This window comes from Melanostigma gelatinosum (assembly GCF_949748355.1).
Source record: "Melanostigma gelatinosum genome assembly, chromosome: 20".
In the NCBI taxonomy this organism is placed as follows: domain Eukaryota; kingdom Metazoa; phylum Chordata; class Actinopteri; order Perciformes; family Zoarcidae; genus Melanostigma; species Melanostigma gelatinosum.
This window is the reverse complement of record NC_136653.1, coordinates 13,847,095-13,862,529: the sequence shown is the minus strand read 5'-3', so window position 1 is coordinate 13,862,529 and position 15,435 is coordinate 13,847,095. Positions and strand designations below refer to the sequence as shown.

Here is a 15,435-nt window from a genome sequence, read left to right as displayed (position 1 = left end):
TGTTTTGCACATCCGTTGGTTTTGTCCTGATGTTTTTTTCATGCATCTGTTTTCTTCCATGCAGAGAATATAAGATTATATAAATCCAGACTTGGCTCAAAAGACATTTACCCCTTCATCTGCTTTATTCGTTTGCATATACAATATCACTGTGCGGTAGATTCAATTTACGGCTTGCATTTGCAGCAGGTAAACTCTGCCAAACGCTGTACCCACAATGCAAAGCTATGCTAGCGAGTCCATAGCAGAGCAGCCTGGCTGTGAGCAAAAAAAACAACAACAGGCTACTTCCCGAAGAAGGCAGCTGCATGGATAGCGACAACAACGACGACCAGGATTCCACGCATGCAAATATATTTTCTAAAACCAAACTGCATCTTAGCCTCATAATGTGAGTACTGCAGGGTTTTGAGTGTTCTTCACCAGCCGAAGTGATATTAATCCGCTCCTTTAAGGGGAAACTGTTTGCAGTCTAGCTGGCTAGCTCGCTAGCTATCTGCGTCTCTCTATGTTTGAGTGTCTTCCGGCAGCAGCGGTGCCATGAACAGTGGACTCCCAGCCTCAGCTGCTCCGCTTGGGGGTGCCGGAATACCCAATGTCAAGGTGAAGTTTTGCCGATATTACGCAAAAGACAAAACCTGTTTTTATGGAGAAGAGTGTCAGTTCCTGCACGAAGATCCGTCCATGGCAGGCTTACCGCTGCACGGTGGCGGTAGCCCCGTCCCGTTGTCGATGGCTGCAGGTGGCGGGACTCCCGCGGTGTATTCTCTAGGCGGCTCCGTGGCGGCCTGTCCGGGGACCGGTGTGTCCAAGAAAAGTGAAACATTGGCATTGGGTCCTGCAGGCGCATCTCTCGAGGGGCAGCTGTTAACAAGTGAGTAACAATTACAGCAAAGACGAGGCCTCACACGGGGTGACTGACTGACTTTACTTTTGGGCCTTGTTGGGCTTTGTTAAAATCTAGCTCGGGGATTCAGTGAGGCCTCGTCACCCCAAAACAACGTGGGTTACATTCACCTGCCAAACATGATGCAAAGCCTTCAGTGTGCAGCTAGCACACATTGTGCTCGTTAGCGGTCTTGTGAATAACGTTTTTTTCGGTGGTAATGTTGTACGTTATGATTTGTGACGAGGTGTAATATTAGCCATGCTTTTGCAGCTCGCACGGAGGAGGCCTGTGTTTTTGTGTGACAGCTGTGAGTGGGAAAAACTCTGGGACAGCTAGTGTAGCTATTAGCCAGCTAGCGTTAGCTTAACTAGCTTCAAATCGACCGCTTTAATAACTTTAATGCGTGTGGCTTTGCCTTCTAATAAGCTGTATCAATTGTAGTACTAGCGCCGTTAGTTTACGCCCTGTTACATGTTTTAAGTGAACTGTAGTGTTACTGTTAAATGTAATTTTAGTTTACTGTTTGCTAACAGCGTAGCCACGCTAGCTCTTCACGGGGCATTGGTTTAGCATTGTGTTTCCCAACGTAAACAAAATCCACATGCAACTCAAAAGCTATTCACGTTCTCTTTAACCTGGAACCATTGAAACCAGTAACGTAATTTTTTTGGGGAAACGTGTATTAAATGATGCTCAGTTATATCGCCCTGTGGTAGACTCGAATTGTGGTTCACACTGTAATGTTAGTTGCAGAACTGTTTACATGCATTTAAATTAACAGTTAGCTCTGTGTTTGTGGCTTAGAGAGCATGCAGTAGTACTGACATGCACGTGCACAATTAACTTTGTGGTTACACAATTATAACTGTTATAGTTATATTAATCCTGCTGTAATTAGTTTTTGGTTTCTGTCATCCTCAGTCCCAGGGATGGAAGGTGCCACCCTGAGTGATGCCAATCTCACCAACTCTTACTTCAGCAGCAGCTTTATTGGGGTCAATGGTTTTGGAAGCCCAGCAGAGACTAAATACTCAATGATGCAGGTAGAAAAGGGGAAGCTGTAGATTCAAGTCAGTGTGAACATACGGCGAGAAAATTCATGTCATTGTGGTCACGTTGCTGTCGTAGGTCCTCACGTAAACTGAGGCACTACAATAGTTGTTGAAATGTTTTGCTTGTATTTATTTATTATATAGTTAGTTTAAATGTTTTATTTGAATTCATACATTTTATCATAACAGAATGATATTTGCTGCTAACTGGGTGATAAACAGTTATGCACATTAGTGTCTTCTGTAACATTTCTGATCTTGATGCTGTTCTCTTTTCTTTAGCGAATGACTACCAGCAGCAGCTCTCCCAGCCTCAACGATGGTGCCAAGAACTTCAGCCACAGCACTCACGGTAAGACTCAGTGCTCAGCGGAGCAGTGTGCAGTACTCATCCATTGAATGTTGAAACTACCACTGCTCAACTGTTACACTCTTTGGTCTCCACAGATCCAGTGAACTCTCCGACATCCTCACTGTTCAGTGATTTTGGTGCTCTTAGTATTTCCCAAAGGAGAAAGGTGAGCACACAAGCATCTTATCCAAATCAGTGAAGTGCTTTTTAAAGTTCATTACTGTTCTTTTTTTATGAGCATGTAGTTGAGACTTAACTAGGACAAGTTTGCCATCCTTGTTTTTATTGCCTCCAACAGAAGTGGTAGTTTTAATGTAAACTTTTCTTGCGCCACCAGACTCCTAACCCGGCAGCAAGTGAGTTCATCCCTAAGGGAGCTCCACATATGGCCACCATGGTTCAGTCCCCTGTCCAGGCCTTCCCCTCGCCTCTCTTCCCACATCCTAGCCTCAGCAGCTCTACAGCTGCTGCGCTGGCTCCTGGTGAGGGTTTTTGCAGCATCAACGACCGAGAAACCGCCTCATTATACCTGCTTTGCTACACTTTCTACATGACTCAGTTTTGTTTTCTTGCTTTCGCTCTGAAATGTTATAGTTGAGCAAGTTTGTGAATTCCCTCTTGTGTGCAGCACCACATGTGCTACTGTTGAAACAAAAGCAGACTTCTCTCTGTCTCCAATTGCAGGTATGTCTCTTTCTGCGGGATCTTCTCCTCTTCACTCCCCAAAAATTACACCGCACACCTCACCTGCTCCACGTCGGCGCAGTCACACCCCAAACCCTGCCAACTACATGGGGCCCACAACTGCAGCTGACCAGGGTGCTCACATGATCCAGAAAGAAACTGTAGGGGGGACCACCTACTTCTACACAGACAACACCCCGGCACCAATGGCTGGGATGGTATGTGCTGCACATAGTGTGCTCCTCTGTATTTTAGTTAGGAAATACTAAAGCTGGGAATAGACTAGAATACTTTTGAATTCCTAACCAAACGCAAAGATGCAGATGACATTTGTAGAAATGGATTGTAAACAAGGAAACTGCATTTAAATCTGTCTGCATTTAATCCATTATCGGATCTGAGGTTCTTTTGAGAAGCAAGAGCGTTGACCCGCAAATTCCTGCATACGACCCTACACTTCAGTCTGTGAGCTGCCCCCCTTTTTTTTGTTGTGCCGCCACTGCACATACTTAACCACACTCATTGTGGCCAGTGTATAATTTGGCTTCAGATGGCATTTTGTTGCCTTCTTAACACGTCATTCAAATTCTTATGTGTTTCGTTACTTCATATTCATTTGCGTAGCTAGGAACTAACAGGTAGTTAAAAAAAAATGACATATCTGATCACACTGGTTTTCATTTCTCAATAAATAGGAAGCTGTGTTTTTCTGGTTTCATCGCAGGTGTTTCCTACGTACCATATCTATCCCCCCACTGCGCCGCATGTGGCTTACATGCAGCCAAAAGCCAACGCCCCGTCCTTCTTCATGGCAGATGAACTCCGACAGGTATTTTCCACTTTCCCACCTCCCTTTTTCAGTAAATATTTCCCTCGTCTTCATCTCCAGAGGTAATGTCTGATGTGTTGCCCTCTTATTTGTCTTCCAGGAGTTGATAAACAGACATCTGATAACTATGGCCCAGATTGACCACTCAGAGAACACAGGTACATTGTTGTCGCAACAAAGGGTCGTTATTGATTCAATCATTTCTCTTGCAAAAATTATTTTTGCCATTCACAAAGAGTGTGCTTTGCATTGACAATTGTGATGCTATTGTTGGCTCACAAGTAAACAAACCTGCATTTCTTACTCAAACAAATGTGGAGTTGATTTCCTCATGCGAGTGTGGAAGCGTGTTGAAATATGTTTTTGGTCTTTGAGGTTTTTGCTTCACGTTTTTTTCTTTTTTTGTCATTTGCCAGTCATACAACAATGGGCGGAAATTGTGAAATTACACTATGGTATAATCTAGTTCTGATTTAGTATTGGTCAAAACAAATTCTTCATTTTGGCTATGACCTAGAACTTGCTTCAAGTTGTTATGTGTTTTTGGTTGCACGTGTTTGTTCATGTTATTTGTGTTTTTTTCTTCCTGAAACTACGTCTGTCTTTGGTAGATGTACCGTCTGAGGTGGACAGCTACCACAGCCTCTTCCCGCTCGAGGCCCTCCCCCCACCAAACCGCATGCAGAAGACCAGCAACTTCAGCTACATCACCTCCTGCTACAAGGCGGTCAACAGCAAGGATGACCTGCCTTACTGCCTGAGGAGGATACACGGTAATAAATATGTTGATGACAAATTGTCTTCCAAAGTACTATAACACATATGTCACGCAACCAAAATATGCAATTTCAGCAAGTATGTAATGGTGTATTGACTTTTAATGTCTGAACAAATAAGAGCTCTAATGAAGTTTGTTTTTATTTGTCATTGTGATTATGATGAGCAGTGCAGGACATGTGTGAGGATTCCTCTCGTACATTAGAATAAACATGAAATGCACGTGTTGAGGCTGTTATCCTATTCAAAGGTGGTTGAGGGTGTTGTGATGGTGTAACATATATTTATAAATTGCCTATTCTGTGTGCCGTGTCTCTTTTAAAATGTAAACAGGTTTCCGCCTTGTTAACACCAAGTGTATGATGCTGGTGGACATGTGGAAGAAAATTCTGCACTCAAACTCTGTAACACTGAGGGAGGTCTTCACCACGAAGGCCTTTGGAGACCACTGTGAGTGTTTTGTGTACAACCATTTTTTATGTACAGGACTCTATTTTTGTGTCTTCTGGATATAGTAATGTTTTACATGACCCAGACCTACACGCTCCACAATTTTATTCCATTATATACAAAAGAAAAGCTTGAATATACTTGTTTCTGAAGTGTTGCATTCAAACTCTATTTAATGGATATTTGTCACCAAAGTTTTGCTTTCTTTGCCCTCAAAAGTTAGTAATAGTGAGGAAGTACCCGATTGGCCGATAGAGAGCTTGTGCTGTCGGTTGACGAGCCGGAATTATTCTGAGCAGCATGTATGGAAATTTATCAAAATATAATAAGTGGATGTTTTCAATCAGCGGCCGATCAATCGGTGAATCTGTATAGCCGGACGAAGTGGCAATAATTAGCCTTTTAGCACTAAGTTTATTAACTTTCCCGTATATCTCCGTTTGTCCTAGCGTTGGTGTTCTCCTATGACTTCCATGCGGGTGCAGAAACCATGTTCAGCAGACACTTCAATGACCCAGCAGCAGATTCGTACTTTACCAAGAGGAAGTGGGGTGAGTTGGTCTTCCACCGTCACAATGAAAAGGAGCCAGCATCACCTCAGACGCCCATCTTTACCCCTCTGCTTCAAACATTTTGAGTTTGTTTACTTGGTCGCTAATGAGGTCATTAACTATAGTTTATTTGCGTGTGTGTTTTTTTAAGGTTTGCTGTGCCTGCAGTTGTGCTCGCATCCGGTGTTTTGAGGGTTTAGCGGTAAACACAAAACAACACGGTTTCCTTAAAATAACGACGCATTTCCCTTGAAGCTTAGAGGCCTTAATCTACTCCTGTGGCTGTCTTGATGCTTCAAAGAAGATTCAAGTGTTTGGAGTTTGTGAAGTTTTCTAGTTTGACAGTTAGCGTGTGTTTGTGCGATTGAGACATGGGGACTTGAAGGAAACTGTGGCTGAAACTGATCCTAGGGCAGGTGCTGTCAGGTCTACAGGAGTGCAGACAGAGGAAGCAAAACCATTTAGATCCTGGTCTTTGTCTAGTCTGTATCAAAACACTGATAACAAACTACAACGTATGAATTGTATAGAATTGCACAGCGGGACATACCAGAGCACAACGCCAGAGTAACATTACCCAAATACCCAACCTTACGGTTGTGGTAAGAGTTACAAAATATTATATGCAAGACACGGAACCGAAGGTAAACTTGATTTCTGGGAACAGTGAGTTGAATTTCCTCATTTTGTTTTGCTCATAATCGAGCTGAAGACCAATCGACAAAACACGAAAAGGCAATTATCTTGATCATTTTTTGTAATTCTTTAAGCAATAATGTCAAACAGCCCTGAGATCCAAATTTGCCATCGTGAGGATTTTAGTTTGATATAACTGTTAACTGAATATCTTTGGGTTTTTGGACTGTTGTTCAGACAAAGTAAGCAATTAGAAGACGTCACCTTGGACGTTAAAAAATATATGTTGTTTATAATGTTGTAGAGATTAATCAGCAGTTAGTTGCGGTGTTGTGATGTAGATTAGGAGAATTAGGTTAGATTGACGGAAAATGACGCGTCTTACTGACATTACAACTGCGAGTTTACCCTGCAGATATGAACTCCAAGGAAGTTGATGAGTTTGAGGTTTACTTCATGAGTAATGTCTAAACCTGCAGGCTGCATTTGTGTGATAAAGCATGTCTCTTATGTGCAGGGCAACATGAACCTCCCCCGCCACGGCAGCATGCAGGTCTGCTCCCCGAGTCTCTGATCTGGGCCTACATTGTCCAGCTCAGCTCGGCCCTGCGCACCATCCACACCGCCGGCCTGGCCTGCCGTGTCATGGACCCCAGCAAGATTCTTATCACTGGCAAGACCAGGTACACATCAGTACCTCATCATTCAGCATGGGTAGATGAATATGTCCATCTCCTCCTGGGAGAGCGATCCCTCTTCTTTTGCTCTCCCTAAGGTTTCTTCCCTTTTCCCTCCCTGTTAAAGGGTTTTTTGGGGGTTTTCCTGTACCGATGTGAGGGTCCCGGGACAGAGGATGTTGAAATGTGTCAAGATTGTAAAGCCCCGTGAGGCAAATTTGTGATTTTGGGCTATAAAAAATGTATTGAATATAACTTATTAGAGCCTGCCTCTTATAGTCATCAATGGTGTGCAGAGCAGCACACATTTCAATGTTTACTGTAAATAGATTAAAAGCAGAAGTGTATTTTCAGTTGATGCTTCCCTCTTCACAACCTTGTGGTTGTGCACACTCAATACACTCAGACATGCACGTAAACGATTGATGATAATGGTCTCTTGTCTCTGCAGGTTACGGGTGAACTGTGTTGGCGTGTTTGATGTCTTAACCTTTGACAGCAGTCAGACCAATCATCTTGCCCTAATGCCACAGTACCAGGTACTTTTTATAATGTTTGTGGTCACTGACGCATGAATATCCATAAAAGAAGTGCTGCATCTCATCCACTTAATTTCAGCATGTGTAGGTGAGCACTTTTGAAAATGAGACTTTATCCGTGATGTGTGTTTTTCGTTGTGTAGCAAGCAGACCTAGTGTCGCTGGGCAAGGTGGTGCTGGCGCTGGCATGTAACTCACTGGCTGGTATTCAAAGGGAGAACCTGCAGAAGGCCATGGAGCTGGTGTCCATCAACTACTCTTCAGACCTCAAGAACCTCATTCTGTAAGAAAGTTGTTCTCCTTGAACCCTCAAAATTGAATTATAATCAAAGAATCCGCAAAAAATATATTCGTTCAGGTGCAACACATCCAGACTAGCCTATCGGACAAAGCTGGGATCTGGTTCGCCAGTGACCTTTGCTGCCATCGTATATGTTTGAGATGATTTTAGGTCTCAAACTTAGTCTACAGTCAGCCTATTAACATGAGTCTGAAACGGGCCAATTAAAAGTGTCACGTTTTAAGTGTTTACATTGTCGCCTTTTGTACACGAGTAGAGCAGCAATTGAATACCCATAAAAAGGCTGCTTTAAGACTCGAATGTTGTCCCATAAATGTTCTCTCTGAGTCGGGTTTCCGCCCTTTCCCACTCTCCTGTAAACGGATGTCTTTGTGCAGGTATCTGCTGACTGAACAATCTCGCATGCGCAGCGTCAATGACATTATGCCGATGATTGGAGCTCGATTCTACACACAACTGGATGCATCGCAGATGAGGAACGATGTCATTGAGGAGGATCTGGCTAAGGTATGGATGGGAAGGGCGCTGCTTTTCTGTTAAATAACACAAAGGGAGAGTTTGTGTCGCACAGAGCAGAAAGCCTGCATGAGTATGCATTCTTTAGTTGTGTTCTTGTCAGGGTGATATTCTTGGGTGGTGGCTGGAAATAGGCCATTGGTTTAGTGAGCTAGGAGGGAAGTTGTGTGCACACAGGAAGTTGTATGGTATATCGTAGGCTCCGCAGTCTCGCCTTGAATTTAGTCTCCCCGTGTTAAGAGTGTGAATGTGTGAACCAACCGACCCTCGTCTTCTCGCTCAAGCCTCAACTTCCTTTTCACACCCTGACTGTTCACATCCACCCAACAATTTAGATATTCGTGTTGGTGTTTTTACGTCCTAACCGCAAAAGATTTCTGCCTTTTTGTTCGACGTCCATCGGGTCTCACAAGGTGTCGGCAGCAAAAGTTCAGAGAACAGCTGATGATCAGAACAAGACAAATACCAGTCTGCAGTAATACACAGGGCTAGAATAGTTCATTTTCTGGCCGTGTGTGTGTGTGTGTGTGTGTGTGTGTGTGTGTGTGTGTGTGTGTGTGTGTGTGTGTGTGTGTGTGTGTGTGTGTGTGTGTGTGTGTGTGTGTGTGTGTGTGTGTGTGTGTGTGTGTGTGTGTGTGTGTGTGTGTGTGTGTGTGTGTGTGTGTGTGGTTCTGGTTTATCAGACCATCTCTGCGTAATGTGTTAGCTGAATGTGTGTCTGAACACATGGATCAGTAGCTGTGTTTTTATTTGCCCGGTGAGCCTTTTTGTTAGAGAAAAACTTTTGCAAGAATACTATGTTCTGCAAAGTTGTCGTCATTATGCACGTTCAAAAGAATACACATTATCCGAGATGCTTCAAGAAGAGCACGGACGTTCAATTTAGGAATCCCGTTCAGCTCAGATCGAGCAGAAGAGTCGACGCGCTAATCTGTTCCTGCTGTCTGTGTTTCTCGACCTCAGTGTGATATCTGCAGACAGCTGGTAAGCTAGCGTTAGCGACACAAGAGGTGGCAACAGACTTAAATAAATAGAATCTGAACACGTTTCAGTCAACTCTTGTCTTCATGTGAAGAGATCAGATCTATGAGCGGAAACTTGAAGTCATGTTTTTGACCAGAGACCGCTAATGTAACCATCAGCTACACTACCGGTTGACTGATTTGTGCATATTGTGACAACTCAATTTATTCATGAACCCGACTCTGAAATGTAAAAACATGAAATCGATGAAGATGCAAGTCATTTCAAGTTGTTTGAGACAATGACGAAGGGACTTAAGGTGCAGATGCTATCTGTCCTAAAAATCAAGATGATCTAACATTTTCATTAGAAATCCAATGTTGGCAAACTTTGTTTCCACACAACAAGTAATTCAAGAGAAACTGGTGTTACACGCTCGGTTAATTGGCTTTCAATAATTTTCACTTTGTCCAACAGTGCAGAAAGAAATTGACAGGGTGAGACAGAGAGAGGGAGGAGGAGAGGCAGGAGTAAATTATATCTGCAGAGGCGAAAGGTGAGCTACAACTTGTTGACAATAATCTGATGTGGTGTCACAAACAGCCAGTAATCCTCTGTGGGTGCTCATTTAAAACATATTACAGCAGCTCGCCCACTTAACATTCAAATAAGTCAGCTGATATCTTCATTGGTCAACAGTTTGAGATGTTTAGGAGCTCTTTGAATTCATCCGGGATGTTGGAGCTGGTGATTGCTGTCTTGGACTTCGTTTAAGTGATAATTAGAAGAAACTGCGCACAAGAATAGATGCATTTGGAAGAAAATGCAGCTTCTTCTGGTTGACTTTTAGGAGGAAGTGTCTTCTGGAACTGGCTCCAGCACCATGTATGGACAGAAAGTCTAGCAACAGAGGTTTCACTTTCTGACATAGTTCCCTGCAGGGATAAGTTGTCTTATTATTTTAAAGGTCCATTTTATGGAGGAATTCTTCCCTTATTACCATCAGAAAGGTTTGTTCTAAAATGTGCAATGTGTAAAATCTGGCCAGACTTTTAGTTTTAATAAACATTCAAAAGTAGAACTAACATTATCGACAGATTGTGGAGAGGTTAGAGTGTCGACGTTGCGTCAGAGACACCCATGTATTGTGTTGCAGAGATATCTACTCAAGTTAGCATGCTAACAGCTCGCCCCAACCCGTACTATCTTGTGATACCACTTGTACCTCGACATGTGATGGTGAGACACTGTGGCACCCTGGTAGGCGAACGGTTACACATGAGATATGTCTTTTCCCCTCCTCTCCTGCCGACCTTCTCCTCCCGACTAACCCACCAGAACAAGTCTGGTGAATATTCATTCCTTTTTTTTTGCAGGAGGTGCAAAACGGCCGTCTCTTCCGCCTGTTGGCCAAACTGGGCACCATCAACGAGCGGCCAGAGTAAGTAACGCTGGTGTGAAGATCCGTCTGCGTGTGTGATTTGTGATCGCGTTACTACTCTGTGACCTTGTGTTGTGTGTGTGTGACTCAGGTTTCAGAAAGACCCGTCGTGGTCGGAGACGGGCGACCGCTACCTGTTGAAGCTTTTCCGGGATCACCTGTTTCACCAGGTGACAGAAGCTGGGACGCCCTGGATCGACCTCAGCCACATTGTCTCCTGCCTCAACAAAGTCAGGGAGCTTTCTTCTCTTTTATTTTTTATTTTTGAATGCAAACATTTGATCATTTTATCCATTTTAATGAACTGTTGTTTAATGTGTCGCGCATCTAACACATTAACTGACTTAAAAGACGCATGCATGTGCCAATTGCAGAACTGAGAGAGTAAAAGTACGTCTATTATAGGCCTACCTCCATCAGTGACATTTGGTTAGCAGCTGCTGATAACTAGGAGCAGCGGCATTTTAATCTCTCAGATCATTTGACTATTTCACAGCCCCAAAAAATCTCCAAAATAAGATCACCATCTTAACTTTGCTGTAGATTTATCAGAAGTCGTTCTATTTTCTTTCCTTATTTCTGTTCCTCTTTAACTGCAGCGTGTTAAAGTTGTGACATTTTGTACTTCACAAGTATTAACATAACTCTACACTCACTAATTCATCTATTCCACTAATCTCACAAATATCAGACCATCGGGGTAAACGTAGTTCAGCTCGACAGCTTACTCTCCTCCACCCACTTGCTGAAAATTAGGGCTTCGACCAACAATTTCTTCTCATCTTTGATTAATCCGTTGAATATTTTTGATAGTTTATTATTTGGTGTAAGAATGTCAGATAATATGTTTTAAAATGAGGTTACTATCACATAAAAAAAGAGAATCCTAAAATCCTCTCGTGAGTAGCTGTAAGAATGTTTGGCTGTTTTTTGCTTGAAAAATATCATTAATCGAATTTATCAAAATAGTTGCGGATGGATTTCTTTTGCCTAATTCACTTATCGGTTGCAGCTTTTCTTAAAATCCTTAAAAATGTTGACTCGATACCTAAATGTTCCTCCTGTGTTGACACAGCTGGACGCTGGCGTTCCTGAGAAGATCAGCCTGGTGTCGCGGGATGAGAAGAGCGTCCTGGTCGTGACGTACTCGGACCTGAAGCGTTGCTTCGACAGTACCTTCCAGGAGCTGCAGGCCGCAGCCTCCGGCTCTCTGTAGCGCCCTCTTCGGGCCCGGGATGGGACTGCCTGTACCTGGAGCACACTATTGCACTACAGCGGAGCACCAGTCTCATGGGGATGACATCAGCATGGCGAAGGCAGCGGGGCGGGGCTTCGTGAACCTCAGTCACATACACTGACTATGTCCACCAGGAAGGCTTTTTCTAAAGTGTATTTTTTTTAGTTTTCCTAAACCCCGCAGCTGAAAATCGTTAAATAAACAGGAAAAACAAACATAAAAGGACAAAAACGGAAACTGTGACGAACGAGTACGATGACATTTTTTTTTAGATTTGGGGAACAAACAAGAAACAAACCATGAGGTTTTGAACTTTTATTGTTTTGTTTCTACATTTGGGGTTTATTTTTTCTGAAGAGGATGCACTAAGATTTTAATTTTTTTGTTACTTTTTTGTTATTTTTATCAATATGTGTGAGTTGCCTACAGGGTGCACAGAGAGCTAAAGTCACACACGGACATAAATGCCAGTGCAGGTCAAACAAGAGAACAACAAAAAAAATGAAATGCAGCTGTCTATTGACTGCGCCCCTCTTCCGGCTGGAGACCACACCCCCTTCATTGTTGACGCGCTGGGAGACGGGACACGCACCACTCGAGGCTTTCATTCGAGCGGGACCTGTTTCGTGAGATGGGCCAGCCCACCTTTGCCTTGGCTGTTGGTTTACCCTCAGAGGACAAACCACTTAGGTGGGTGGGAAGGGTTCCTAAAACTGGAAAAAGAAATGGATTTTGGACATTTTAGTTCAGGAGAATGCGGAACATCAGGCTCGTGGGGGACTGAGATTTAGGCGTTTTTTTGTTTTTTTAACAACACTGAGGAAGGGGTGTCTTCTGATGCCGTTTACCAAGTGTTTGTTATATGCGCAGCAACCACCTTTGGTTAATGGACGCTTTCGTGACATGAACTGCTCAAAGGTGGCTCATTTTGGTTTGGCTGTCTAGCACTTGGTTGTAGCCCGAGGGTGGGGCTTCTGTTGAGGTGGAGCCACAGCTGCCTCTTTGTGGAATGTCCTTATTTTGTCCCCCGCCCGTCCTCCTGTCTCCAGCGTCCCCTTTCTGTCCCTCTCTGACTCTTATTTCTGCTTTTATCCCCATCTTCGCCTCCCAACAGGGGGTCTAGGCCACTCTACATTTGAGGAAAAGTGACACTTTTTGTGATTTTTCGAGCTGTGTTTTTCTCTTTGCTCGGATATTGTGCAGGAATGCATGTTGGGAACTGGGAGGGCAATTTATTTTTGCCTCAATTCAACTTCATTATTCTGTGGACCAATTCCAGCAGGGGTTTAGGGAAAGGGGAAGGGATGGAGGACAAAGGAGAGAACAGGGCAACAACAGCAGTTTTATTTGGTTTTTAAATGTCATGAAATACAAACATGGTGCAGACAAAAACAGTGGTGCTCTCTGCTGCACTCACTTGGATGGCTTGGATTTCTCTCAGGATGACAAACAGCTGGAGGGGCCCAATGATTGAATGTGTTTGGCTGTCATTGGTCACCCCCTGTCCAGTCAGATGGATGAGCTACAGTGGAGTGGGTGGGACGTCTTCAGGTGGAGGTTTCAGGAAGTGAGTGGCGCTGTGGAGGTGACTGTGTGAGGGATATCATGTTGCCCTTAAGTACCGTTCATATTCAGTTGATGATTTGAATCTCTTTGAATCAAATTAACTTGTATTAATTTGGTGCAAACCGGCTCCGCTCTGATAAAGAGATCACTCCAAGCTCTGTGTAATTACTGTTCTTGATTCCTCTGCCTTATTCTAGTTCTCGGTAGCTTTTGACGAGTGCGCACAAGCAAAAGACTCGGAAAAAACAGGGTCTCGTGTATGATACGCAGTGTCGTATAAGAGACAAATCAAGGTTAAAGGCGTGAACAACAACAACGTCTTGGCTTTTACAGAAACTTTTCAAAGTTTTCATGGAAGTGGATGATCTGTACTTGGGGGTAACAACCCTGCAGAGAGCTGGCTGTGTTAGATCATGTACTACTTCCCCTGTTTTAGTGAAATGAACAGACAACAACATATTTGGTGAATGTGGTGCTTTAGAAAACCCTGAAAACACACACAGATGCACACACATGTTCCCCAACTCGGTCCACACAATGTCAGTTCTCATATCACTATCTTCCACGTCATAACACACCCACACACTCCGGTTGATATTAGTGATGACCTTCTCCACATCAACACACCTACAATCACCATCTTAGTATGTTTTATGCCCCTCTTGTGTTCATCGTCTCAAATTTTGCAATATTTGTGTGTACAGCAGTATTTTAATAAAGAATACCAAAACTGATACATGCATGATATCGTCTTGTTTTGCAATTGGGTACATTGCAGCTTTTAACCTATACATGAAATATTTTAAGACATGTTTATAAAAACGTAAAAACAGCATATGAGGTGGATTTTGAAAAAAATGGGTTATAATTACACTCTTCAATGATTGATTATATTTAAAACTGAAAATACCAGCAAGGCATGTTTATTTGTAGAGCACATTTCAACAAGGTAATTCAAAGTGCTTCACATAAAATCATTAAAAGCATCAAAAAAGGCAGTAAGTTACACAAGTGGATAAGATGCAGATACTATGGAGATATCACGTGATTCTATGTTTTGTAGGTTTGCAACTAAAAATAGTTTTAACGATCAATCTGCTGCGATCGTTTGGTCTATATTTCAGTAGAAAAGGGTTAACAATCGTCTTCAAACGTCTTGCTTCGTCTGTCCAAAACAGTTCAAAACCCATAAATAAGTAAGTCACTGGAGGAGCAAATCCTCAAACACAGTTCAGAAGCTGGAACTCGGGAATGTTTAGTCTTTTTTGCTTGAAAAATAACTTCAAAATAGTTGCCTAATTTTCTCTTGATCAACTAATCATTTCAGCCCTAATCAACACCATTGCTCATGCAGTCAGTGCTTTTTGTGATTAGAAATATATATTAAACAGCATACACGGATTTGACTTGATTCCATATCTAAAAATACTTTAGTATAGAATTAAATACACACTCAGTTGCCAGTTTATTGGGTATGTAACTCAGTCTAATATAGCAGCCCATACAATCAATGCTTTGTTGATTTTGCAGACTGTAGTTTGTCTTACTGAGTGGTGTTTCACATATTTTGTCCATCCCCATTGATACTATTGGGGTAGTTAAACTGAACATAACCTCCGTGAAAAGAAACTTACGGCAACTGAGTGTTTATCAACCTTCACAGTAAGATACAGACTAATCAATGAAATGATTGCAGCATTACAATAAATACAGATAGATACATCCGGTCTAAAACATACTATAATTCAGTGGATAACATTTTTTCCAGCATATAATAGCTGTGTAGGAGGAACCATTATTTTATACAGCAGTGTTCCTCTTAACAAAGCTCAGCACATGAGGTACCAATACAATAAGCTCTAATAGTTGTAGGTCAGTAAATACATTCTGCATTACTGCATAAGTACAACCAGGTAATACTTAGCTGCTCTGGGAAGGGGTTATGTGTGGTAGTAATACTGTAGAGGCTTTGTTG

The 15,435-nt window shown here is 42.7% G+C and overlaps 1 protein-coding gene across 2 annotated transcripts; it reads left to right on the top strand.

The window, feature by feature from the left end:
• Positions 1–273: 273 nt before the first annotated feature.
• pan3 (poly(A) specific ribonuclease subunit PAN3) lies at positions 274–14,190 on the top strand (the record flags this gene model as incomplete). 2 transcript variants are annotated; one of them, XM_079291925.1, is made up of 18 exons in its annotated part: positions 274–874; positions 1,811–1,932; positions 2,224–2,293; positions 2,389–2,459; positions 2,631–2,775; positions 2,978–3,195; positions 3,702–3,806; positions 3,907–3,964; positions 4,418–4,579; positions 4,917–5,033; positions 5,483–5,584; positions 6,738–6,903; positions 7,349–7,436; positions 7,580–7,719; positions 8,115–8,244; positions 10,593–10,657; positions 10,749–10,887; positions 11,733–11,873. In XM_079291925.1, the coding sequence occupies exons 1-18, from the start codon at positions 541–543 to the stop codon at positions 11,871–11,873; spliced, it is 2,373 nt and encodes a 790-aa protein (XP_079148051.1). In that variant the 5' UTR covers positions 274–540. The 2 variants fall into 2 exon arrangements, with proteins under 2 accessions (XP_079148051.1, XP_079148052.1); XM_079291926.1 differs by lacking the exon at positions 1,811–1,932 and having other exon boundaries at positions 769–874; positions 11,733–14,190.
• Between the last annotated feature and the right edge of the window lie 1,245 nt (positions 14,191–15,435).